This window comes from Canis lupus, chromosome 12 (assembly GCF_011100685.1).
Source record: "Canis lupus familiaris isolate Mischka breed German Shepherd chromosome 12, alternate assembly UU_Cfam_GSD_1.0, whole genome shotgun sequence".
In the NCBI taxonomy this organism is placed as follows: Eukaryota; Metazoa; Chordata; class Mammalia; order Carnivora; family Canidae; genus Canis; species Canis lupus.
In genome coordinates, this window is record NC_049233.1 from 10,601,802 (window position 1) to 10,625,955 (window position 24,154).

Consider the following 24,154-nt stretch of genomic DNA (forward strand, 5'->3'; position numbering starts at 1 on the left):
GATGAAACACTGTTACACACTCACCAGCACAGCAGAAGTTCAACAGTCCAGCAACATCAAGTGTTGGCTAGAATATGGAGCAACAGGAACTCTCAGGTGCCACTGGTGAGGAATAAATTGGTATAACCACTTAACAAAATAGTTACTAAAGGTGGGGCACCTGGATGGCTCAGTTGGCTGAGTGTCCAACTCTTGATTTTGGCTTCGGTCATGATCTCGGGGTCGTGGTTTTGAGCCTCGGATCAGGCTCTGTGCTGAGCGTGGAGTCTACTTATCCTTCTCCCTCTCATATCCTGTGCTCTAGCAATTCCATTCAGGCTTATAGGCGCTCAGGAGAAACGTAGGCATCAATGCACCAGGCAACACAAACAAGGATATTCTTTACAGTGCTGTTCCCAGTAGCCAAGAAAGGAAAGTCACCCCATGTCCACAAGTTAGCAGGGTGGATACAAACATGGGAGCCAGTTCATACAGTGGGACGCTGTACACCGTGAAAATGAACACACAATAGCTACGCATAGTGACCTGGGTGCATCTCACAAATGAAATGTTGAGTGGAAAAAAACATGACATCAAAGGCCATGTTCAGTGTCATTCTAGCGGTATCAAATTCGGAATCAGGCAAAACTAAACTCTTTTGATAAAGATTGCAGACATCGGTGGTTCCGTGATAAGAAAAAGCAAGAACTGATTATCAGAAAGAGCAGGACTGTGGTTACCTCTGGGGGAGGGGGTTATGACAGAGGCAGGGTGCGTAAGCTGACCCTGGAGTGCAGGGCACATTCTGTTTCTTCATCTGGGTGGTGGTTACTGGGGGTTTACAATTACTTATTAGAGCATACATCCAAGTTCATGCTCTTATCAGCCATTATGGTGTATTTCACAATAAAAGGGGGAGAAAAGGGTGGGATATAAATAAATAGAAACAGAAGTTCTAATATTATCTCCTCACTCCTGGCTTTGAAAACCACTATAATTAGGCCCAACAAACTGGATGAGAATCTATAGTTAGTCCCAGGCCTGGAGTATCTGGCGATGCTTGGGGCTATCTGTGGAGGGGCACCCCCAGCTGGCCAGGGCTGGCTGCCCCTCAGCCCATCCCTCTATCACCACCTCTAGATGACCCTGCCACCGCTAGCCCCTGGCTACTCTAGGGCAGGGAGATGCATCAGGTTGGACACCTTCACACCCGTCTCACTCTCCCCAGGACCATCCATTCTTTCAGGCGCCAACAGCAGGACTCATGGGCTCACGCTGGGAAGGCACCCTCTGAAGATGGGAGGTGGAAAAAGAAGTAAAGAGGAGGGAGAGAAGGATAAGAGAGAGCAAGAAAGAGAGACATACATGCTTTGGGGGCCGATGTTCCAGATGCAGTGGAAGTAGCTGGAGGTTCAGAGGGAGGGGGCTGTGGGGTATAAAAGAAGGAGGGGAGGAAAGAAGGTACCGGCGGTGCGGGGAGCAGAATCATGACCCCAGATTCCAGGTCAAGTCCCAGGGTGCAGCAACAGGCAGGCCCAAGGAGATCTGAGTTAGGCCTAATTTAGCACACCCTCCATGGCCCAGGGCTTCCGAATGGCAGGTGGGTGGCCAGCCGCCTCCCAGTGGTCTCCCCCTGCACTCAGTAGCCTCTAGTCCTCCTGGAAGGAAGGACTCTGTCCAGGAGTGAAGCTTCCTGGGTCTGTAGAGGTGACTCCCAGGTAAGAGGATCCAGAGAACAATAGAGCTGCCCTTCTTGGGGCCCAGAGAGTGGGTAGGGCTGAGCTCCTATGCTGGCATGACTCTTTGGTAAAAACTCACTCTAGAACAAGGAAGAATGCTTTCCAGAGTGAAGGGCCAGGCTTAAACACATTTCCATTCATGTCTATGTAATTCTGTATTATCTTACACCAATCGGCCTCTCTCTGTCCTCTGTGGTTACCGAAATTCCTCACCAGGCTGTCAGCTTTAAGGGAGGAGCCGTGTTCTCATCCCCACCCACCCCACTTGGCTGGCACAGTGCTAGGAGCCCGAGAGGTACTCAATTCATGCCTGTTGACTCTAAGGGTGCTCCAGGCCATGGGGTGCTAGAAAGGCTCCCTCACGCTCCCCAGGCCCCAGTCCTCCACTGTCCAAAATATGGGGGTAGCAGCAGCTAGCTTCTAAGGCTCCCAGCCCCATAGCCCCAGCCTGCCAGCAGCAGAGCCAGCCAGCACCACGCCACAGGGGCAGCTGAGAGCACACCTGGCCAGAGACAGGAGGAGACAAGAGGCACCAGGGACTGGACAGGATAGTGTGTCACCTCCTGGCCACTCTGTACCTCTCAGGGACTGCAGGGGGGGGCTGGGGCAGGTGCTGTCCCCAAACCAATTATAAACAAGGCAGAGGACAGGCTGTGACTTCCCTTGGCAAACAGGAGAAAACAAACCAGAGCCCCACCCCACGGACCCACTGGTAGAACTGGGGCGGGGATGGGGCAGGGGGAGGGATGCTGCTGGCAAACTCTGTACAGGAAGGGACAAACTGTCAGCCCTAAACCAGAGTGAAGCTGGACCTGGATCCTGGGGAGAGTAGGGGGGGAGGGTGCGGGGGAGGCGGGCAGAGCCAGGGAAATCCTCCTTGTGCAGCTGTGTACCCATCCCTGAGTAGTAGATGGTGAAGCTGATACCCTGCCTGTGGGGCAGAGACCTATTGTGTCCTCATTTCTAGGTAATTGATGGGGGCTCAATTCACACGAGTTCCTTCACTCCACAAAGGTTTACTGAGCACCCACTGTGTACGAGGCTCTCTTCTGGGTGCTGGGGATACAGCCTCACACAAAACAGATCAGACCTCTGTGCTCAGGGTGCTGACGGTGGAGTGTTCCGTTCATCTGTGGACTGAATGGCTCAGTCACCAAGCTCATCCTGCCACCTCCCTGCAGGGCTGAGGGCCCTGCCACCGCCTCTTCTCACCTCTCTTCTGGGTTTGCTCCAACTCCTCCAGCTTCCAAGAAAGGATCCACCCCAAGGCTCAGGACCTCCTAGAAGATGATGGAGATACCCCTACATCCAATAGTGACTCCCCCTCTCCTCCGCAACATCTCCAGTCTGGGTGAGGAAGGCGAAGGGCACTGCTACTTTTCCTGCATGTTTTATCATTTTTGTTATTAGCAAGAAACACGATTCAAACAGTGATTCCATACCTGCCCACCACGGGGTAGGAAAGTAAAATAACAGTGTGGGTCTTTCTACGGCGTGAAGGGCCACTTTGGAGGACTCCCCCCACCCCACCCCACCCTACATCCCAGCAATGCCACTCTGGCTACAAGGACTTTGGCAGGAGTTTTAGACCCTGTCCCCTGTTCCCATGACTCTTGGGGACAGTGCTGTCCTTTCTCATCTACCTCATCCCACCTTACGCAAGCAGCAAATATTTCCTGAGCACCTGTCTTAGAGGGGGGTGCCGAGACCTCAAGGCTAGACAGTGGTCAGTTTAACAGGAGGTGGGGGCAGAGAGCCAGGGTGGGGAAGGGAGGCTGATTATATGCCAGGGATTGGCAGTCACCAGATGATTTCACAGTGGTCCCTGCCCCTGGGGACCTGGCTTCAGACAGGAGACAGGCCTAAGAGGTCCAAAGCAATCAGAGAGACCCAGAAGACAGAATGCTCTTGCCTGGGTAGCTGTGAAGCAGTGAGTTCTCCAAGTGTGGCCTGGGGACCAGCAGCATTAGCATCCCCCAAGAACACATCCAAAACACAAATTGCAGACCTACTGGGATTTGTAGACCTACTGATTCCAGACCTACTCAGTCAGAAGCCCTGAGGGTAAGGCCCTAGCAATCTGTTTGTTTGTTTGTTTGTTTGTTTTAAAGATTTTATTTATTCACGAGAGACACACAGAGAGAGGCAGAGACACAGGCAGAGGGAGAAGCAGGCTCCACGCAGGGAGCCCCATGAAGGACTCGATCCCAGGCGTCCTGGGATCCCATGAGCCACCCAGGCGTCCCACAATCTGTGTTTTAACAATTGTCTCCAGGAGATTCTGATGCCCACTCCACTGCCCTGGAGAAATGGCATTATAATCACTTGGGGAATTTTTGGCTTATTGATGCCTAGGCTCCTCCCTCAAGATTCAGATGCACTAGTATTTTTTTTTTTTTTAAATAAGCCCTACACCCAATGTGGGGCTTGAACTCGTGATCCCAACATCAAGAGTCACATGCTCTACCAAGTGAGCCAGCCAGGCACTCCGGATGTACCAGTATTTTTCAAGAGCTCCCCTGGTGATCATAATATCCAGCCAGAGCTACTGTCAAATGGAACAATCCTCTGGTCTCCCAGGAAGGTGTGCCTTGATGGACAGAGGATTTGGTTAGAGGGAAGGATACAAAGGAGGGGGTGCCAGCAGAAGGGATCAGCATGAACAAGGACTGGCAGGAGGAAATATGGGCCAGGGATTTCTGGAAAGTCTGCTGGAATTTTGGATGAATCCCCAAGGCATCACATTTTATCTTGGGGTCTCCACTGGATGGGGGTGGGGGTAGTCAGGCCTCCTTTCTCCTCATCCTTACGCCCACACCTAGGAGCCAAGAAGAAAAACCAGTGATGACTCTGCCTCGTGCTTCCGCCTCTCTCAGGTGCCCTCTGTTGTCACCCACTATCCATCATCCCACAGCAGAGCACTTCCTGGGTGTGCAGGAAATCCCAGGTCCTGCCCTGTTGCTGGGATACTACTGAAGCCAAGGGGTGATGTACCTCTGGTACAGGGTGGAGGAGGGGCAGACAGCAGAAGTGCTGGGGAAAGCCATGGGTCAGCGATGGGTAGTAAGTTGCCAGGCCAGATGCTAATCAAGGAATCCCCGCGGGCGGGGTGGACCAGGGGTGGTAGCGATGCTGCAAGCATTGGCAGGTTCTCTGTGCCATCCTGTTAAATGTAGAGACTGGGCTGGGTGTGGTCAACAGGGAACAGTGGGGCCTGTGGCCACAGAAGCTGCAAAGCCCCACAGAAGGCATTTCTCGAGGGTGTTAGGTGCCTGGGGGAGTCCTGTGGGCAACTCATAGGTCTTTTTTTCTTCGCTAGAGCTCTCTGTGCCCCTATGTCCTCACGTGGAAATGAGAAATAAAGAAATAAATGAGTTGTAAGAGTCAGTTATGATAACTAACATTTTTGAGCACAATACTATTCAAAGTCTTATACAGGCAGCATGCATCAACATATTTAGCCCAGATGGGGTGCTGGGTGGCTCAGTCAGTTAAGGCTCTGACTCTTGATTTCTGCTCAGGTCATGACCTCAGGGTCCCAGGATCAAGCCCCAAGTCAGGCTCCTCATTTAGCTTGGAGTCTGCTTGAGATTCTCTCTCCCTCTCCCTCTGTCCCTCCCCCTGCACGCTTTCTTTCTCTTTCTCTCTCTCAAATAAATGAATAAAAGCTTTAAAAACATTGTTTAGCCCTCTCTAGAGCACTATTAAGCAGGTGCTATCATAATCCTTGCTTTTTAGGTGTGCAAACGGTGGCACAGCAGGGTTAAGCAGCTTGCCCAGGGTCACACAGCTAGTAAGTGGCAGAGGCCAGATTCCAAGCCAAGCAGCCCGGCCCAGGAGCTCAGGCTGTCACCTATCTCAGGCTAGATGGCACTTCGCTCAGTGCTCAATCCATGCTGGCTAGGACTATGTCCCAAGAAAAACTAGTTGGTCGCACCATCAGGGCCAGCCTGGAGTTCCAGCTCTACGGATTAGACTTCAGCAGTGCTCCCTCCTAGCACACGTCCCTTTGGGAAGCCTCGCCCGTCCACCAGGTGCCTGTCGCCAGATATCAGTAGAAAGTTCACATTGGAGGAGACCCCACAGATGCTCTAGGTTCACAGACGCAGAAACAGAGCCTGAGACAGGCAGGGACCTGCTGCAGTACAGCCTGCAGTAAGAGGACTCCTGTGCTTTCTTAACCTTAGTCGCTGTTTATTCTCACTCAGGAGCTGCCACAGCCTTTTCCCCACATCTGAGTAAACAAGTGCCTAGTGAGGGCTGCACCATAGGTTAATGTGTGAGGTTTCCAAGGAGACCCAGGGAGCCTTGTCTGAACTCTTCTCCTCCCACCGCCAGTCAGGAGAGCTCTCACCAGAGGTCCTTTGGTCACCTGTGTCAGCAGCTCAGAACAGCAGCCGGGAGACAAGTGTGGTCTCCGGGCAGAGGCTTCAGCAAGTTCCCACCCCTGCTTGGAGCAGGAGACCCTGCATAGGGCAAAGGTGCCCAGACCATGGTTGCTCACCTTTTCAGAGAGAACTCCTGAGAAACCCAAGGTGGCCTTCTTTAGAGATTGAGAATATGGATTTTGGAGGCAGTTGGACCCAGGTTAGAATCCCTGTGACTTCCGGCAACCTGCTTAACTTCTCTGAATCTGTTGATGAAAATAATCATTGCTACTTCATTCTAAAGCGTAAATACATAATAAATGTTGGCAACTATTGTTTATAACTAAATTTTCTCATAATGTTCCATCATAATATAAAGAGACTAGATGAATATTCTATTAATATAATATCATGTTGGGGCGCCTGGGTGGCTCAGTGGTTGAGCATCTGCCTTTGGCTCAGGTCTGATTCTAGGGTTCTGGGATCGAGTCCCACATCGGGCTCCTCGCAGGGAGCCTGGCTCTCCGTCTGCCTGTGTCTCTGCCTCTCTCTGTGTGTCTCTCATGAATAAATAAATAAAATCTTTAAAATATACATATGTAAACAATATCGTGTTGTTATACTCTCCTAGACACTCACATACACAATTCATATATATACAGGTACCTAGATACCTATAATCTCATAACCACACATACAGACTCCCATCAATTACACACATGACACAGTGAAACACAGAGCAACACTATGGACTCACCATGTACCAGGCACTGCTCCACCCTGAATCCTCACAACAGCCTGGAAGGAGGGTACCTTTTTCTCTCTCTTTTTTCAGAGGAAGATATACACGTTATATGCGTATTCACTTGCTGCATCCTAGGATGTGGACACTTCTGGCAGCTCTGGAAATCCTGACCTCTCTCCTGCTGTATCAGAGGAGGTCAACCCAATTCCCACAGTCATCTCCAGGGCAGCCCCAAGCTGGGCCCCAAGTGCTGACTGCCCTCCATCCCTAGGACAAAGGCCCAACCTGGCTTTCATGCCAGCTGCGGTTGGGGAAACCCCTGCTGCCTGCTGCCTGCCGGCAGAAACCAAGTTGACTTTGAAAAGGAAGAGAGAGAAGCCAGGGGGTGGCTGGGCCACTCCCTGTGGGGGCAGGTGCTAAGTTACTCTATAAACTCCAGCTAATGATACAATTACAGCCATAAACAAAGCCCCAAGAGGGATCAGGGCCAGAAGCCAGACCCTCAAAGGACAGCCAGGCCTGAAGGGTGGGAGGCCCCTCCTACTTACTTTCCAGCTCTGAGGCTGAAAAGGGGCCTCCCCGGCAATGGGGGTGGGCACTGGGTATCCCCACCATCCCAGGCCCCTGGATAGGATCTTGCCTCTCCTGGCCCACCCTCTGCCCACCTCTGACTGTGAGTCACACTGGCCTCAGCCCTCAGAAGACCAGCTCGTTCTCCGTGGATTTAGTGCTCACCTGAGGGGATGTCCCCTGTCCTGTGCCCTGCACCACTTCCGTGGCACCCAGAACAGGATTCCCAACTGTCTGTACCTCACAGAGCTGAGCTGAGGGCAAAACAGCACTGCAGCTATTAACAGGCCTTGTAAATTGTAAGCAATATAGGCTCCCTTCCAGAGAAGCAGAGCAGAGTCTGCAAACAACCTTTCGTTTATGCTTTCTGGTTCCTCACTCTTCTACCCCAGCAGCTAAGGGGCAAGCAGAAAGAAGGGGGCAGAAAGAAACAGAGTGAACTGCTGTTTTTCCTACGGCTGGGGAAACTGAGGCATGGTACTAGCATACCAGCAAACTACCGCGTCGGGCTCTCCCCTTCCGCTGTGTCTAAGACTGGCCTTTATTGCTGGCATCTCTCCCCCAGACTGTTATCTGCCTGAGGGCAGGGCCTGGAGGCTGTCCCCCAGGCTGGACACAGAGAAGGCCTCAGAGCAAACAGGCTAAGGAGCCAGGAACTCCGTTCTGATCTGAGCCAACCGCATCTGGCCGCCCAAGAGGAAACCAGAGCTGCCTCTCCCCCCCCCCCCCCCCCCCCCCAAGAATTGCCAGGTCTTGGGCCAGTGGAATCTTGGATGGGGCGGGTACAGGGGCCTGAGCCCACATCTGAGAAGCATCCCAAGGGCCTGCACCGGCCTTGCCCTTCCTCCTCCGCTCCAGGGAGACCCCCCACTCAGGGTGGGGGCTGGGCGGTAACTGACACTTCCCCGCCGACGGGAAGCCAGAAAAGGCCTGCGCTCGAGTCGAGTCCAGAAGGCGTCCGCGCCGAGCGGTGCCCAGAACGGGCCGGAGAGAGTCCCGGCTGGCCTGGCCTGGGCTGGGGGAGGCCTCCGCGGGGAGCGGCCGCGGGGGAACGCGGGGAGCGCGTGCCGAGGAGCTCCGCCCCGGGCGCCCTCCCTCCCCCCGGGGCGCGAGGCTGGGGCGCGCCAGGCGGCTGCGGCGCGAACCTGCTGGCGCAAACTCGAGCGGCTCGGCTCGGGGCAGCCGAGCGTGAAGCCGGGGCCGGGGCCGGCCGGGGCCGAGGGGCGGGGACCGAGCTGGCGTCTGCCCGCCCGCCCGGAGCAGGGAAGTGCACGCGCTGCGCCCCCGCGGCCGACCCGGGTTCGGGAACTCGGGGACCGGACCCCGCTCGGACTTCGGGGGCGGGACCGCAAGGGGCTGGGCGGTGCCAACTCCCGGCGCAAGGGGAAGGGGGCGTGCTTTCCGGGATGCGGGACCGAGGGGGTGGGGGGCAGATGGCCGGGAGCCCAGGGGGCAGAAGGACGGGCGCGCGGAGGGGGAGCTCTAGGCTTGGGGTTCCCAGAGGTCGCGCAATACTGCAAAGGGGAGCAAAAGACTGAGCCCGGGGACCCGGGGGAGCCACGCGGGGAGAGGCAGGGGCGGGAAGGGAGGGAGGGAGGGAGGGCGCTGGCACCCGCCCCCACCGGCCGCCCAGCCCCGGGGCGTGGCGCCGCGCCGGCCCGCCCACTCCCGGGACCCTCAGGCCGGGCCTGGCCGGGCGGGACTCGGCCCCCGCACACCTCCCGGGCCTCGGGCGCCCTCCCCGTGCCGCCCGCCGCAGCCGCCTCCCGCGGAGAAGGAGGAGGCGCAGGGCCCGCACGTCCCTCAAACTTGCTGCGAGTTCACTCCCACGACTCCCGCCCTGGGCTCCCCGCTCCCGAGCCGGGAAGGCCCGTGCCCGCCCCGGCCCCTCCCGCCTGGTTACATAAGGTCGCCGAGAAGCCGCCCCCGGCCCGGCCCGGCCCGGCCCGCATGAGGGGCCGGAGCGGCTCCCGGGCTCCGCGGGCGGCGCCGCCCTGGCCCTGCGCCGAGCCCCGGGGCTGGACGGACGGCGGCGCGGGTGGCGGCGCGGCACACGCACTCCGCGGCCCGGCTGCAGCCCGCGCCCCCTCCACCCACCTGGCTCCCGCACCCGCGGCGGCGGGGGGGGCCGGGTCCGGCGCCCCGGGCCCTCCGAGCACCCCCTGCCCGCGGCCCCTCTCACCTAGCTCTGAAGGTCAGTCCGTCCGCCGCCTGTCCCCCGCGGCTCTGGCAACTTGTCCCAAGTTCAGGTGTCCGGCCGCGAGCTGCGCCCGCCGCCCCCTCCCGGACCCCTCCGGCTGCGCGCCCCTGAGGAGGCCCGCGCCGTCCGCCCTGCCCGCTGCCGTCGGCGCCGCTGCCGCCGCTCGCTGGGTCCAGCCCGCGGCCGCCGCCTCCGCTGTCACCGAGCCCCGCGCCCGGCGCCGGGCTCCCGCTGTCAATCCGCGCCCACTTCCCGCCGCGCCCGGCAGAGGGCAGCACACGCCCCCCACGGTCCGCCCCGCCCCGCCCCGCCCCGCCCCGCCCCGCCCCGCCCTGCTCCGCCCCTCGGGGCCTGCCGCGGCGCCCGCGGGGAAATGTAGTCCCTCCCGGCGGCTCTGCCGGGAACGCTGGGATTTGTAGTCCCACTCTGTGGGTCCCGGCCTGTGTGCAGGGAGGGACGGGGACTTGTTCCTCTGACTTGTTCCTATTCTTTCTGCCCCTTCTGCAAGTTTTTTTTTTTTTTTCCTCTTCTCACTCAGAGATGCCTTGAACTACAGCTCACTAGGATATGCTCCGGGGCCTCTCTGACCCCAAGGAGAGGCCAGCAGCACCCTATCTTTCCCAGATTCTTGGAAAGATGCGGGGTCCCCGTGGTGTGCCATTGCCATAGAAACTACTAAGTAGCAAACCTCAATTTCCCTCGTGTTCGGAGTGGAGTGCTAGACTTGGATCTTGTATTTCATTCCTGCCCCTGAGCATAAGAAGCAAAGTTGGGATCAGGGTGGAAGAAGTGTGTATAAGGAGCCTATAACCCTCCCATTATGGTTTTCCAGTAATACCCCGCCTCAAGCCTCATCAGTCCTAACTTGCTGGCCACCAGCCCCCTCTCCACCCTATGATGATGCCCAGAAGAAATTTTCACATCCTTCTCCCTGTTGGAAGTTACAGGGCTGAGCACCTTTCTCTGCTTGCTCCCCTTCCTCCTATCCCCCATACATGTTGCCCAAGGACTGTGGGTCTTTTACCCAGTGGCTCCTAAAAAGAATAGAATGAAGTCTAGAGGGCGAAAATATCTTATTTTGTTCACTTAGAGCAAGTGGGCTTGATCTCATGTGATTCAAGTAGTTTCCCTCTTATCCACAGGTGAGGGCCAGTCCTTCTTCAAATACAGACCTTGGGGCATAGGACTCTACGTGAAAATATGATCAGGTTCATTCAGCCCAGACCTCCTGGAGCCCTCCTGGAAATAGGTTTTGGTAGCATTATCCCCCTTCCAGAAGGACCCATGACTGTCACAAGTGCACAGGACCCATGACTGTCACAAGTGCACATAGGCATCTAGCATTTCTCAGAAGCTCCTAGTGCAAATTCAATCACAGGTGACAAAATGAAGGCCTAGGTATGGGAGGCATGGAAGCCCTCGTCACAGAGGTAGTAGACTTGCCTGGGGTGATTCTGCTGGTCATTCGGTCAATTAAGTGAGCAGAACATTTGGGGTTGTGGCGGTTGGGCCCCTTGGCCCCTCACAAAAGAATGTCCTGCCTCAGTGTCACTACCACTCTTTTCTCTCTCCAGAGAGAAGCTGTAGAGAGACTCCCAAGTCTGAAGGGTACAGGGCCCATCCCCAAGCCCTATGTTATGCCCCTTCTCTCTTAGAATCTCAATGATACCCTTCTCTGGCCCCCACAAGCCTCCCAGACTCTGAGGGAGAACAGGGTCCAGCAGAGGCACATCTGCCCCGACTCCCACTCTTCCCTCCTATTCCCTGTGACCAGGAGCTGCCTTACAGGCCACAACCACCTTCTAAAAACAACACGCTGGCCAACAAGGAGAATAACTATTTATTGTGACAGAAAGTCCAGAAGCCAGCAAAAGAAGACGGAATCCAGAGAAGCAGCACACAGGGAACCTCCTGCAGGGCGAGGGTAGGGTGGGGGTTGTGGGGAGGGATTGAGTCCAGAGGAAGAAGGAAGCCCAGGCCTCCAGGCGCTGAGTCTAGGCGGCAGTGGCGCAGCCCACCCTGCTGTTGCCAATGTCAAAGATGGAGTAGTAAGACCTGAGGAAGACAACCCCAAGAATCCACAGGGGCTGGCCACTGCTGGAGGGCAGGTAGGTGGCCTGGACCCCCAGGGCACAAATGCCATTTTCCTGCACAACACGGAAGGGCAGCGCTCATTCATTGGCTCCCACATGGACAGGGCACTGCTCAGCCCTGAGCACAAAGGCAGAAATGAGGGAGCCAGGTGTGCTCCCCTGGAGGCCCCCCAGGCTGACTGAGCCCCAGAGTAGGAGGGATTTCTGCAATGGGTAAATGCAGACCTCGGTGACCACCTGCAGCCTCCTCTCCCCGAGTTCCCACGCACTCCCTTTTGCTCCCGACGTGGAGCAGGTCAGCCTGCTGGCAAAGCCTTGAAGCCACACCAACTTGGCTTCCAACCTTAGCTTCACCCCGACTAGCCGTGTAGCCCTGTGTCAGTTTCTCAACCTCTCCAGACCTCCAAGGTTTCACTTGTAAAATAGAAATTAGCATCTCCCTCCTGGAATGTCCTGAAACTTCAGTGGGACAGTGTGGGCACAATGCTTCCCCAAGTGCTGACATGTCAGCGCTCAACAAACCAACCCAGTGCCTTTCTGCACCAATTAAGAATAGTGATCGATAATAGATGACACTCTTCTGTTTAACAGCCTCTTGCCAGAGTAGGGGTTTGGAGCCAGCAAGTGGAAAAAATAAAGCAGCGCTTGCAAGGAGCTAGGAAATGGTACATGATAAGGAGACCCAGCGGCTCCCAGGCCCCCCTCACACCCCAGTTGCGTCCCCACAGACTCACTGTGAAGAGGAAGGAGTGGTATGGCAGGGAGAAACGGACACGACTCCCTGATGAGGAAGGTCAAGGTGGGCAGGTTCTGGACGTTGTTACAGTCCACGATAAACTGCAGAGAGGAAGAGGGCCCAGGTGCCTCGAGGTCCACCCGAGCGGACCTACCAACCTCCTCACCTCAGCGCCCCGGGCCCTGCTGCCCTGCTTGGCCTCCCGTTCTGGTTAGTTTGCCTGGGAAGAGTTTAACCCGTTTCCTTGGAGGGGCCAAACCTCCAAGGAAATTCTGACCAGTCATGACCACCCCTTACCCCCTCAGCACAAGCCTCCACACCCCGGACTCAGTCTCCAGGCCTCCAGCCCAACACCCCCCCACCACCTCCAGGGCTTTGGGCAGCTGGAAGCACAGAGGCCAAGAGTGGGGCTACTCCCGGAAGAATCATAAATGCTTCCCAACAAACCTCTCCGAAAGAGGGGGATGCCTCCACCAGACACACCTGTCCATATTGGTCCGCCTGGGCCCCTATGGCCTGCAGAAGGGCACTCAGGTTACTGCTGGGGTACAGTGAGCAGAGATGTGCCTGTGTCCACAATGGCCTGGCAGCCCTGGGAGCACCAGCTGGTGGCACAGCCGCCAATGAGGAACCTGAATGGTGAGGAGAGGAGCGCCCTTAGCAACTCCAGCTCAGGGCATTTCGGAGGTGGGCTTTCCCGGCCTCTGAGGAATAAACAGCTTCAGCCACAGAATCAAGGTACACCTCAGGAAGGTCAGGACTCTGCAGAGGTCAATCCAGCCACCCCCCGGCTCAGTCTGTCCAAGGACACCTAAATGGCCATGGAATGTCTTTCTTAAAAGTTGCAAGGAAGGTTCTAGAAACACTGAAAGCCTGGGTCACTGAATGGTTGTAAGTACGTTGAGCACATTAATCCCCCCACATTCACCATAGTTTACAACCTGTAACACACAGTGTTGGACCACAGAGTCTATAATGTTTGAGATTCTAAGACCTGCCCCTATTATGTTGTCCCCACCTCACCCACTTCTTCAGGCTGAGGTGGGCCTTCAATCTCCAACAGAGGACATCTGTGGCTTTGTAAGGGCAGGCCTCAGGAGTCGCCTAGCCCGACCTCCTAGCGGTACCAACCTGTGTGTGTGTGTGTGTGTGTGTGTGCACGCGCGCGTGTGCATGCACGCACGCCATGAAAGGCCTCAAAGCCTGCCACTTCCTCACGTCCCCAGCACACACTCACTCCTCAATGCGAATCTGCCAGTAGTGCTCCTGGGTGACTGGGGCCCAGTAGATTGGTTCCCTTGTGCAGGCTGTGGTCCATCCCTCTGAATATGAGAACTGCTCTGTTCTGAGAGCTCCTATCTCTGCAGAAGGCAAAGGGAAGGGTGAGTCAGGGATGACTATAGAAAAGATTTCCGGTCCAGCAATCGCCTTCAGAGGGAAAGAGAGATCCTGCCCTGGCTGCAGGCTGAGGGTCCCTAGAGCATGAGTATGTCACCTACTCAGACTGGGGCTCCCTGGGGCAGGTCTGTGTCTCCCTCCCCCACCCACTGCAGACTGGGGCTCTCTGGGGGCAGGGCTGTGTCTCCCCTCAGACTGGGGATCCCTGGGGGCAGGGCTGTGTCTCCCTTCAGACCTCCTCCCTGAGGGAAGGAGTTCTGTCCCCCTTTCTCACTGCGGCTCCAAGCAGAGCCCCTTAGAATTCCCAGTGCCTCTGGTCTAGGTAATGCTGCCCTCAAGGCCCTGCCTCTGGGGAGGCTGCTGGTTGTGTGGCCCACACCCTGTCTCACACCCCTTCCTCTCTCCCGTTCACTTCTTGCTGCTAGTGTTGTGTGTCACTGGGAGTTTGACCCTGCACCCCGGTTGACATTTTTCTGCTGGGACTGGAGGGAGGTGGGGCCTTGGCCCAAGGGAGGGAAGAATAGTCCACCTCCTTTCAGCCTCCCCTGGTAGCCAAATCTGAGTGTGGAATTGGGCGGAGCTCTAGGGGCTAAACTCAAAATGAATTGTAACTGGAGGTAGAGACCAAGTCAGCAACATTAGGAACAGGGAAATATTGTTGAAAGTCACTCTAGTGATTAAGGCCGGATAGCAGATGCTGACTATCTCCAGAAGGTGTTTGGCTCACTGTGGAGAGGAAAGAAGGAAAGCCCATCATCCCAGGCCACACACCCCGCCCCCACCACCTGGCTCCCACACTAAATGGCTGCATTGCTTGTGTTTGTGGTGAGGAAAACACCTTCCTGGGGACAAATGATGAACCTTGACCGGAAGACTCTGGCACCTGGCTGGAACAATACATCAAAGGAGATGAGGCAGTAGATTTTTATACAAAAGAAGTGTCCGGGTAGAAAACATTTGCTCAGGAGGCAATGAGTGAACTGTGGCTCTGGGCAGGAGGTAAATCCCAGTGGTATTGAGAATCAGCAGCCACACTAAAGCTAAGTTCACCCAGATGAGGGAAAGATTCTAAACTGACCACGAAATACAAAGAAAAATCTGAGTGGGCTGGGGACAGACACAGGGATGATGGAAAAGTGGGTGGACAGGGGGACGGTTTAGAAGCCCAGGAGGAAAGTTCTGGACACAAGTAGTAGCTGGAGCCAAATGCCTGCTGGGAGGCCGCCAAACCCCAAAGCATTAAGCCCACCCATCCAGGGTCTGGGGAGGATGGAGGGAGTTGCCTGGGAGCTAAGGACCCCCGTGCAGTTTCTTACCTGCCCAGGTAGAAGCTGAAGACTTAACTGGAGAGGAGGCCTGCCTGCAGCATGCCCTGCAGGGCTGTGATGCTCCTGCCCTCTGCCAGGGCCCGGTAAGCCAAGTCCATGATGCCATCAAACCTGACCTAGAGGAAGTAGGGACTTGGCTCATGCTCACTGAGGCCGAACTGCTAGTTGGAGACCTGGATGCTCTGGACCTGGAAGGGACACACCCAGGCGGTGGGAGGTGACAAGTGTAACTCCACTCACCTTCCCACAACCCTCTCCACAAAGACCCTCAAGGTTCCCTCGTTCGTCCCTCCCTGATCCCTGCCCCTTGCCTTCTTGACACATCTTACAAGAGCCATGTTTTCTCTCAAGTGGCCTTTCCTAACTGCTGTAGCACCCTCACCTCCATCTTCCCCCCCATCCTGGCTTTAAGCTCTTTAACGAAAGGACCAGGTCATCTCATTCATCAGGGTGTCCTGGGTGCCTGGCCCACGAAGTGCTCAGCGAGGGCTGGTTGACTACCTGAAGGAGCGCTTGGCATACTCATGTCCTGGCCTGAACTTGGTAGAGCACTAAATGTTTTTCTGTATTTTCAGGGTCTCCTTGGAAGCTCCCATCAGACTCTGAGGCCTCGGAGGTTCCAACCCAGGTCAGAGCCCTGGGGACAGTTCCCACACCCTGAGGCAGGGAGCAGCCTGCAGCATGGTTCACCCTCAGTGTCATAGCCGTAGACTCCACTGAGGCTGCCGCTGCCATGCTGCGCAGAGAAGATCTGCCCATTGCTGGAGTAAGTCGAGGACATGTTGGGGTTGAAGTGGGGGTGACTGGCTACAGTGGGAAGGAGGATTTGCCAAGGCAGGCTGCAGGTGGAGGGCTGCCCACCCGATTTTTGGCCTGTACTCACATCCTGGAGCCTCGGCACCCCTGGCCACGCAGTCAGGGGATGCCTGGCTGAGGGGATTCCCAAGATGTGAAAACCCATGTGAGGTGGCCAGCCTTGGCCTCGAAGCCCCGTCTTACAGACTCTTGGTGGTCCTTTGACTGTGACCCTTGGTAGGCAGGTTGCTTAGAATCCCTCTCTGTTTCCCTGGCCCCCTGCAGATCATCTGGCACAAGGCAAGTGCCTAAAAATTACCATCAGCTTTAGGAGCAAATGAACCTCCAAGGCATCCCTGCATTCTCCCCCCACTTGCCCCATCAAGAACCTGGCCATGCCAGGACCTGAGACATGGCCTATGAGGGACTCTTTGGACAAGGAGTGTCAGGACCCAAACCCCAAAGCTCCGGCAGGGACCAGAGCAGCCTAAAGGAGGGGAGCATGGCCTGTATCCAAACACAACTGTAAGACAGGGACCAGTGTCTAGGAGATACTCTGTGAGAACTTAGTGAAGTGGGATGGAATAGAAAAAATGTTATAGACCTTGGTGGGACGGAATGGCATTGTCGGCAGGGAACAGAATGAGCAGAATGGAGTGGGATGGATGGAGCAAAAGGGGTGGGCTGGAGCGGGTGGAGGAACACGTGATGGTGAGGGGGAAGACAAAGAGACCACCCAGGTCCAGGGCCAGTCTCTTCCCTCTTTTTTTTTTTTTTTTAATTTTTATTTATTTATGATAGTCACACAGAGAGAGAGAGGCAGAGACACAGGCAGAGGGAGAAGCAGGCTCCATGCAGGGAGCCCGACGTGGGATTCGATCCCGGGTCTCCAGGATCGCGCCCCGGGCCAAAGGCAGGCGCTAAACCGCTGCGCCACCCAGGGATCCCTCTTCCCTCTGTCTTGCACATGCCCCTGACTCTCAGGATTGAAGCACCCAGGCCCCACAATCCCTGCCTCATTGGTTCCTTCCCCCGAGGCTATCAATGCCCTCCCCTTGCCAACCACTCTCCCTGGCAAGCCTTGCACTTACCACAGGCCCGGCTCTGGCACTGGACGGAGGGCACCCACAGGATGGAGGAGCCAGTATCAAAAAGGACCAGGAAGTTCTGCGATGGGGTCCCAATGCTGATTTCCCCAAGGTACATACTCTGGGGGGCCATGGGGCAGGCTATTACCTCTGGAGGGATACAGAGACCCTCAGGCCCAGAGCCTCCTCCATGGACAGAGCCCTTGCCCTACAATGCGATCCAGAGGCAGAGGCCCAAGCCTATCTTCCATCCTTGCCGAGAACACACAGACCTTCAGTCTGGGCTGGCAGGTAGAGAGAAGGGAGCAGGTCCCAGGGGCCAGGTGGGAGGGTACGGAGAGGATCGTGCGGCACCCCCAGGGACCAGCCTCATCAGCCTTTGGCACCGAGGAGAAAGAACCCCCACAGAGGGTCAGGACTCACATCCAGGTAGGCCAGGGGCTTGAAGACCACACTGAGGTTGCCAGAGTGGTACTTGTGGGCAGGGTCATTCTTGGGGTCCTCAAGAACTCCCCAGTAAGCCCTTCTCCTTCATGGGCTCACAGATGGACTCTAATTTCCTCAGGGGAACTCTGCAGACGGGCTGGTGTCAGGGCAGGGACTTCCCTCTTCCCGCCAGCATTGCTGATCGTCTGTCCCTCCTTCCCTCCCCACCGCTCCACCTCCAGCCTCGGGCCTCGGGCCCCCAGCCCTGGTGTCCCCTGTGCCTACCACCCTGTGTCTGTGCCTAGCTCCCTCTCACTCCTGCTCTGGCTCTGGCTCCATCCCTTTCTCTCTGTCTCCATGTCTCTTTCCCTGGCTCTGCCCTTCTGTCTCTTTCTCCCTCTGCCTCTCTCTTTCCCTCTCCTTCTCTTTCCTTCAAAGCTCTTCTCAAAACTTGTTCCAAGACTCAGAAAACAAATACGGTTTTCACCATGCATGCCCACGCCCCATCTCCAGGATGGGTCCCATCCTGCCCTGGCCCTCTGCTCTCAGACATCCCATAAATTCCTTCCCTGGAAGGGGAGGGGGGCTTCAGCCATCACCCATGGCAGGATATATGCATTGTCCTTATGTAAGCTCTACGTCCAATGGAGGGCTTGAACTCAGGACCCTGGGATCAAGGGTCATGTGCTCTACTGCGTCATCCAGCCAGGCAGCCCAGGATATATGCATTTTTTAAAAGATTTTATTTATTTGAGAGAGCGAGCACAGCAGGGGGAGGGGCAGAGGGAGAGGGAGAAGCAGGCTCCCCACTGAGCAGGGAGCCCGATGTGGGGCTCAACCTCAGGACTCTGGGATCATCACCTGAGCCAAAAGCAGACATTTAACCGACTGAGGCACCCAGGCACCCTGGATTTTTTTTTTTTTTTTTTTTTTTTTTTTACTTATTTAAGATAGTCACAGAGAGAGAGAGAGAGAGGCAGAGACACAGGCAGAGGGAGAAGCAGGCTCCATGCACCGGGAGCCCAACGTGGGATTCGATCCCGGGTCTCCAGGATCGCGCCCTGGGCCAAAGGCAGGCGCCAAACCGCTGCGCCACCCAGGGATCCCGCACCCTGGATTTTTAAGTAAGATTTCGGAGATGCAGAGTTCACCCCAATCCTCTCTTATGGTGGCCCTCAGGCACCTGGCCCTGGCTGAATGTGACACTGCATGGGTACAGGGGACAATGCTAGACCGGAACTCAGAAGACAGGGTCCTAGGTCTGCCCCTACTTCTCATGGTCTGGCCTGGGGCCAATCACTGCTCTTCTCTAGACACCAGGTGGTGTGGGGGTTGGCCTGGGTGGTCTGGAGCCCAGATCAGCTCTGGAACTGGAACTGAGGGGCTCTGGGTTTCTGCCTCTGTCACCCTTGTCTCCTCTTCCAAGACATGCTTGCTGCCATGGCCTAGGGGGTCCCTATGGCTCCACCAGGCTCATTCCAGACTCCAGAAGTCCTGCCTCTTTTCTTTTCCCATGTGATTCCCCATTCTCTCAGGGCCCCAAATTCTCCACTAAACCCGTTCACACTGAGCTGTGAAGACTGATGGCCGCTCGGGCTTGCCACCTCTACAGAATGTGCCTGTTACAAGCAGGTTTCTGAGAGGAGCCATGTCTTCAACTGGGGCATCAGTGTTCACGGGTGAGGCAGCAGGCAGGGTGCAGGCCAGGCGCCCTCCGGACATCCTGGGAGCCATGCCTCCTCGCTTCCTTTCTCCGGACACCCTAGCATGTAGACACTACGTTCCTGGTGTTTCTCCTTAGATCGCTGTGCCATGTGCTAAATAGATTGCGGCCTTAAGGGAATTTTTAGTGAATGCCTGCCCATCCAGAAATAATCGTTCCTTTCTGCGGGAGGAATGCACACTGGCTGTTGAGGGTCTGTTGGGACCAGTCACCCTGGCTCTGTCCCAGGTCCACCTTTTCTCCTCAGATGGGGAAGGAAGCGGCTGTGCTTTTCCTTTGCCTGGAAGTGCAACTGCCAGCGGAGTAAGTCTGCAGAAAGGCCTGTAGCCCATAGTTAACGATTATTGGGAACATACCAGGACACTTTGCTTAAGATAATGAAAATGAGGCTCAAGAGAGAAAGAAATGAATCAGCTTGCACAATCACAAGGTGTGATTTTATTTTTGCTAACAAAGATAGCATCACTGACACACATTGCTGAGATGTTTTGGAGAGCCAGAGTAGGAGAGGGAAGGACCACCCAGTCACAGGTGATGAAACAAACCAGACAGACCAGTGCCAGAAAGACAGGTCATTTGATCTTGAGGTTGACCCAGTCCCTGATCCTTCAGAAGAACCCACCACCTCGAGCCCCTCATCTCTGATTATCTCCCTTAAAAACCCTCCCTTAGGGGATCCCTGGGTGGCTCAGCAGTTTAGCACCTGCCTTTGGCCCAGGGCACGATCCTGGAGTCCCGGGATCAAGTCCCACGTCAGGCTCCCAGCATGGAGCCTGCTTCTCCCTCCTCCTGTGTCTCTGCCTCTCTCTCTCTCTCTTTCTCTCTCTCTGTCTATCATAAATAAATAAATAAATCTTAAAAAAAACAAAACAAAAAACCTCCCTTACAAGCATCAGGGAGTCTGGGACTTCTGAGCATTAGCTCCCCGTTCACCTGGGTAGTGCCACACCAATGAATGAGCCTGTCTTTCTGCACTGCAAGGCTCAGTGTCAGTATTTTTAACTGACTTGCAGGGCATCTGGTGGACAAACTCTCCTTTGGTTCAGTTAGACACTTTCTGAGGGCAAAGGCTGTAGCTCCTCCTACCTCTGAGTCCCCACCTTACACCTGCTCGGGGAGCCTTCCTCGCCCCAGCAGAAACTCCAGAGCAGAGACAGGTGGAGTGGCCCCTAGCCAGGCCCCAGACTCACTTGACCACTGCTGCCTCCAAGAGCTGGAGGCTGATCAAGGCCATCGCCATCCACTTCATGATGCTGGTTCCCAACTGGCCACAGAGGAAGAGCCCCTCCAAGTGGGGCTGTTGTGGAGTGAAGGCCGGAGCACTCCTGCCTTTATACCTCCAGGTTCTAGCCCAGTCCCTGCCTCCCTGCCCCAGGCAAAATCCTGACCTCAATCCCAGACGCACCTTGTGCTGCACAATCTCTTGTTTCCGTACGTTTTCCTTCTTGACAGTGGCCACAGAGGACCTTAGATCTTCTGCACTTCTTCATACATGCTGGGGGGCCAAGAAGTGTGAATAATAGGAGTTGCCATAAGATGCACCAATGAGGATTTCTCCTTGTCCAGGAACAGAGGCATGATGTGACATTTTGGGGTGAAGGCCAGAGTCAGGTCAACTGAGGGCATAGGACCTCCATACGCAGGTTTCTGATCCTTAGTACTATTGACATTTTGGAACATATGATTCCTTGCTGGGGGGCTGTTCTGTTCTATTTAGATGTTTAGCAGCATCCCTGGCCTCTACCCAGGGGATGCCACCAGCAGTCCGAATGTTGTGAACCAAAATATCTCAGGTTATTGCCACATGTCCCTTTAAGGGTTAAAGTTGTTGAGAATCATTGGTCTGTAGGTGACGCTTTCAGAGGTCTGACTCAAGTCCTGGATCCCAGCACCCCCCAGGACCCCATGGGATGCAGTTTGGGTGGCTGGGGATGATGGGGCCGGTACAGCAGATGATGGTAATACCATGTGGTAGTGAGAGGCTGCCAATGGTGGTAATGAAGGCTGTATCCTTAGCACTGAAGCCAGTGGTGGGGCTGGCGTGCCAATGGCTGAAGTCAGAGCTATATGCAGGAGCTTTGGAGGCTTCCACAGTCAAATGGGGTTCAAATTGGACAGATTGTCATCATAGTTCAGCAGGTGCTCGGGACACACCCATGATGTAAATCACACTGGCCTCTGGCTGTTCCACTTGTACAGGTCAGCAACTACAGGAGGCCTGGGGCAGGGGCAGGGGAGGAGGGGACATGCCAGACCTAGCCTCTCTTCCTTGTTGTCTCTCTTCTCCCAACCCATTGAGGCTCTGCCCCCATCTTTAATGTTCCTCAAATACCTGTTTCCCCCATTACTGTCTTCCAAACTCTCATGTGCCCCTGTCTCACCCCTAAGTCTGGTCAAACCCATGCCTCTCTCTCTTTTATCTCCCAGCCCTCCTTGCTTCCCAGCTATAAGTTTCTCTTGCCTGAGATGACCTGGAGCTGGCCAAATGCCCACAAGCCTGGCATAGGAGAGCTCCCAAGTTTGGGGTGAGTGGAAAAAGCCCCCAAGCTAAACCCATCTCTGCCACCTTGTACCGTACACTCAGCACCAAACACATTTATCATGCAGAAGGGGCTTGAGGGCCTGCAAACACCGATATAATCCAGCCACTGGGGGAGTTTCTCCTCTGGCCACCACCACCCACTATCCACCCAGAGTCCCAGAACCTCCCTTAGCCCTGGATGGGGGAGGAGACAGAGGGCACTAGAGGTCTTCCTAGGATTGGCACAGAATGGGATATACCCACTTGATTGTGTCTCAAAGCCAAAGCAGCCCCCATTCTTCCCTGCAGTCCCCAGGGACACATTTGACTCTGGGATGGTAGACAAGGGAGTGAGGGACTACATTCCCTGGAGCAAGGGCTCTGCAGATTTGGAAGGGCAGGCCAAAGAGAGGCATAGGGTCCTTGCAAGCTTAGCAAATCCTATGAATAGAGCAGAATCCATGGGATCCCCCAAATCTTGTGAGGCCTGCCAGACTCCCAGACAGGGCCTCCAGGGACCATTTCTTTATCTGGTAGGACCCTAGGAGTCTGACAGCTGCAAGGCTAGCCTACCTCAAACCCCAATGGCCCCACGTCTCTTCAGATCATCCCTGGCCCACTGCTTCAAGCCAGGGCTCCCTTCTTGGCTGCCAGGCCCAGGGGGTCTGCAACCCCACCTCCCCAACTTGAACTTCTGATAGCAACCAGTCTCCCCAGTGTCCTCAGACATTCTAAGTCTTCACCTGTCTCTGGCCTGACCCCCAAGACCCAGCCACTAATCGGTGGAAAGCCCACTTCTCTCGCATCTACCTATCCAAATTCTGTCCATCCTCAGTGCCTCTCCCAAATGTGGGGATGTGCAGTCTGAGGACACCTGAGATGTCATCTACAACCATCTCCTACAAAGGACACCCAGGGAGCCTGACCCACTGACTCTGCCCACATTCTCTTCTGCCCCTAAATGCTGCACCCCCTGCTGACCCTCTCCCCTTGGTGCTGGATCTCACACACTCTCAGATGGGTCTCCAGTTGTTTCCTGGGGTATGTTTGCCTCCCCCAAAGACTAGAAGCTCCCAGAGGACAGAGGCTGTAGCCTGGTCCAGAGCTCAGGAAATCCTGAACAGTAACAAAAGCCCATGGAATTGTTCTTAATCAGGGTGGCTTACCTCCCCCGCCTCATTATCCCAACACTATGATGTCCCCCTACATTCCAAAGGGATCTTCTCAAATCCAGCCTGAGATCACCTTATGCCAGTGGTCTCCCAGGAAAGAGGCATTTGCTCAACACCCTCTGGTCTCATTTCCTTCTGAGCACCACCTGCCTCCAAACTCATCATCAATGGCCACTTGTGCCTAAGTAAATAAAATTCCAGCGCATCACCCTTGTCTTGAGAACATGCTGAGTCTGGCCCCATCCTGTTTCCATGCTCAGCTTCCATCACTAACCTACACATGCTTTATCCTGTAACCACAGTGACCCCCTTGCTTTCATCCCTCCCAAGATGGCCTGGTATTTGCCACCCTCCACACCTTCATCCATGCTGTGCCCTCTATCTGGGACACCTTCTCAAGCATCTGCACCTGCAAAACCCCCGCCTCCTTCAAGACCCAGTCCAAATGCCACAAACCTTCCCTGCTGTGCCCACCTACACTCAGACTGACCCCGATTTTGGAGGACTTTGCCTTTTCTTCCCTTGCGGTATTTGTTTTATACAATCTTCTATCCCAGTGACTTGCCCCAATCTTACCACATATAACTAAAAGATGAGGTATCTTCCTGCACGTGGCTCTTTCAACAGCTCATTCATTTGTCAGAGTGTCTACAAAAGTCATGGATGCTGGGAATATCTTAGGAATAAGGCAAGGACCTAGGTTGCCCACTGCCACTGCTAATCCTTCCCCTGGAAGACATCACTAATCAGATGCATCACTCTTACCCATAGTGCTGAGCCAAGGCCTTAGGATCCTGCCCAATCTAGCTCTCCATGCAGCCATTCTTAATCATTCTTGAAATGAGAATCCCCAGGCCCTTTAATGGAGGGATTTATTGGGGTTTTCCTTTCAATCTGGATACTAAATTTCATTTAGCATCCCATACAATACTGCTTTTTAAAAATCAAAATATCTTGAAACCACAACTATTTTCACTGTTGTAAATTATCTTCATACTCTTACTGTACACACTTGGGTTTTAACATAGCTGTAATCAGTCCGTAAACACTGCTTCTGCTCTGCTCTTGTCACTAAGATTACTACAAACACATTTCCATGCATTAAGAAAAGCCACAATGGGGGCGCCTGAGTGGCTCAGTCAGTTAAGCATCTGCCTTGGGCTCAGATCATGACCCCAGAATCCTGGAATCGGCCCCCGCCACCCCCCCCACCCCTCAATGGGCTCCCTGGCTCTTTGGGGAGCCTGCTTCTCCCTCTCCCTCTACCTGCCGCT

The 24,154-nt window shown here is 55.2% G+C and overlaps 3 protein-coding genes across 6 annotated transcripts in view; 1 reads left to right on the forward strand and 2 right to left on the reverse strand.

The window, feature by feature from the left end:
- Positions 1-9,731, reverse strand: part of TFEB (transcription factor EB) — a 55,364-nt gene extending 45,633 nt beyond the window's left edge. For 2 of the 4 annotated variants that reach the window (XM_038554025.1, XM_038554022.1), the window contains exons 1-3: positions 9,583-9,674; positions 6,843-7,011; positions 6,223-6,351 (exon numbers count right to left, since the gene is read on the reverse strand). The gene's annotated coding sequence lies outside the window, so the exon portion shown is untranslated. Of the gene's footprint in view, positions 1-6,222; positions 6,352-6,842; positions 7,012-9,582 lie in introns of all 4 variants that reach the window. The other 2 variants (XM_038554027.1, XM_038554020.1) reach the window with 2 other exon arrangements.
- On the forward strand, positions 1,555-10,019 carry LOC119876860 (basic proline-rich protein-like). The gene is made up of 2 exons (XM_038553372.1): positions 1,555-1,579; positions 8,320-10,019. Exons 1-2 carry the CDS (start codon positions 1,555-1,557, stop codon positions 10,017-10,019), a joined length of 1,725 nt encoding a protein of 574 aa, XP_038409300.1.
- A 1,575-nt stretch (positions 10,020-11,594) lies between these two features.
- Positions 11,595-20,744, reverse strand: PGC (progastricsin). Its single transcript, XM_038553373.1, is given in 14 exon segments — positions 11,595-11,747; positions 12,428-12,472; positions 12,474-12,530; positions 12,913-12,966; positions 12,968-13,061; positions 13,667-13,722; positions 13,724-13,769; positions 15,126-15,343; positions 15,538-15,569; positions 15,846-15,962; positions 17,042-17,159; positions 17,462-17,546; positions 17,548-17,610; positions 20,378-20,744. Coding segments are annotated over 14 exon segments (1,197 nt in total). The 5' UTR covers positions 20,437-20,744.
- Between the last annotated feature and the right edge of the window lie 3,410 nt (positions 20,745-24,154).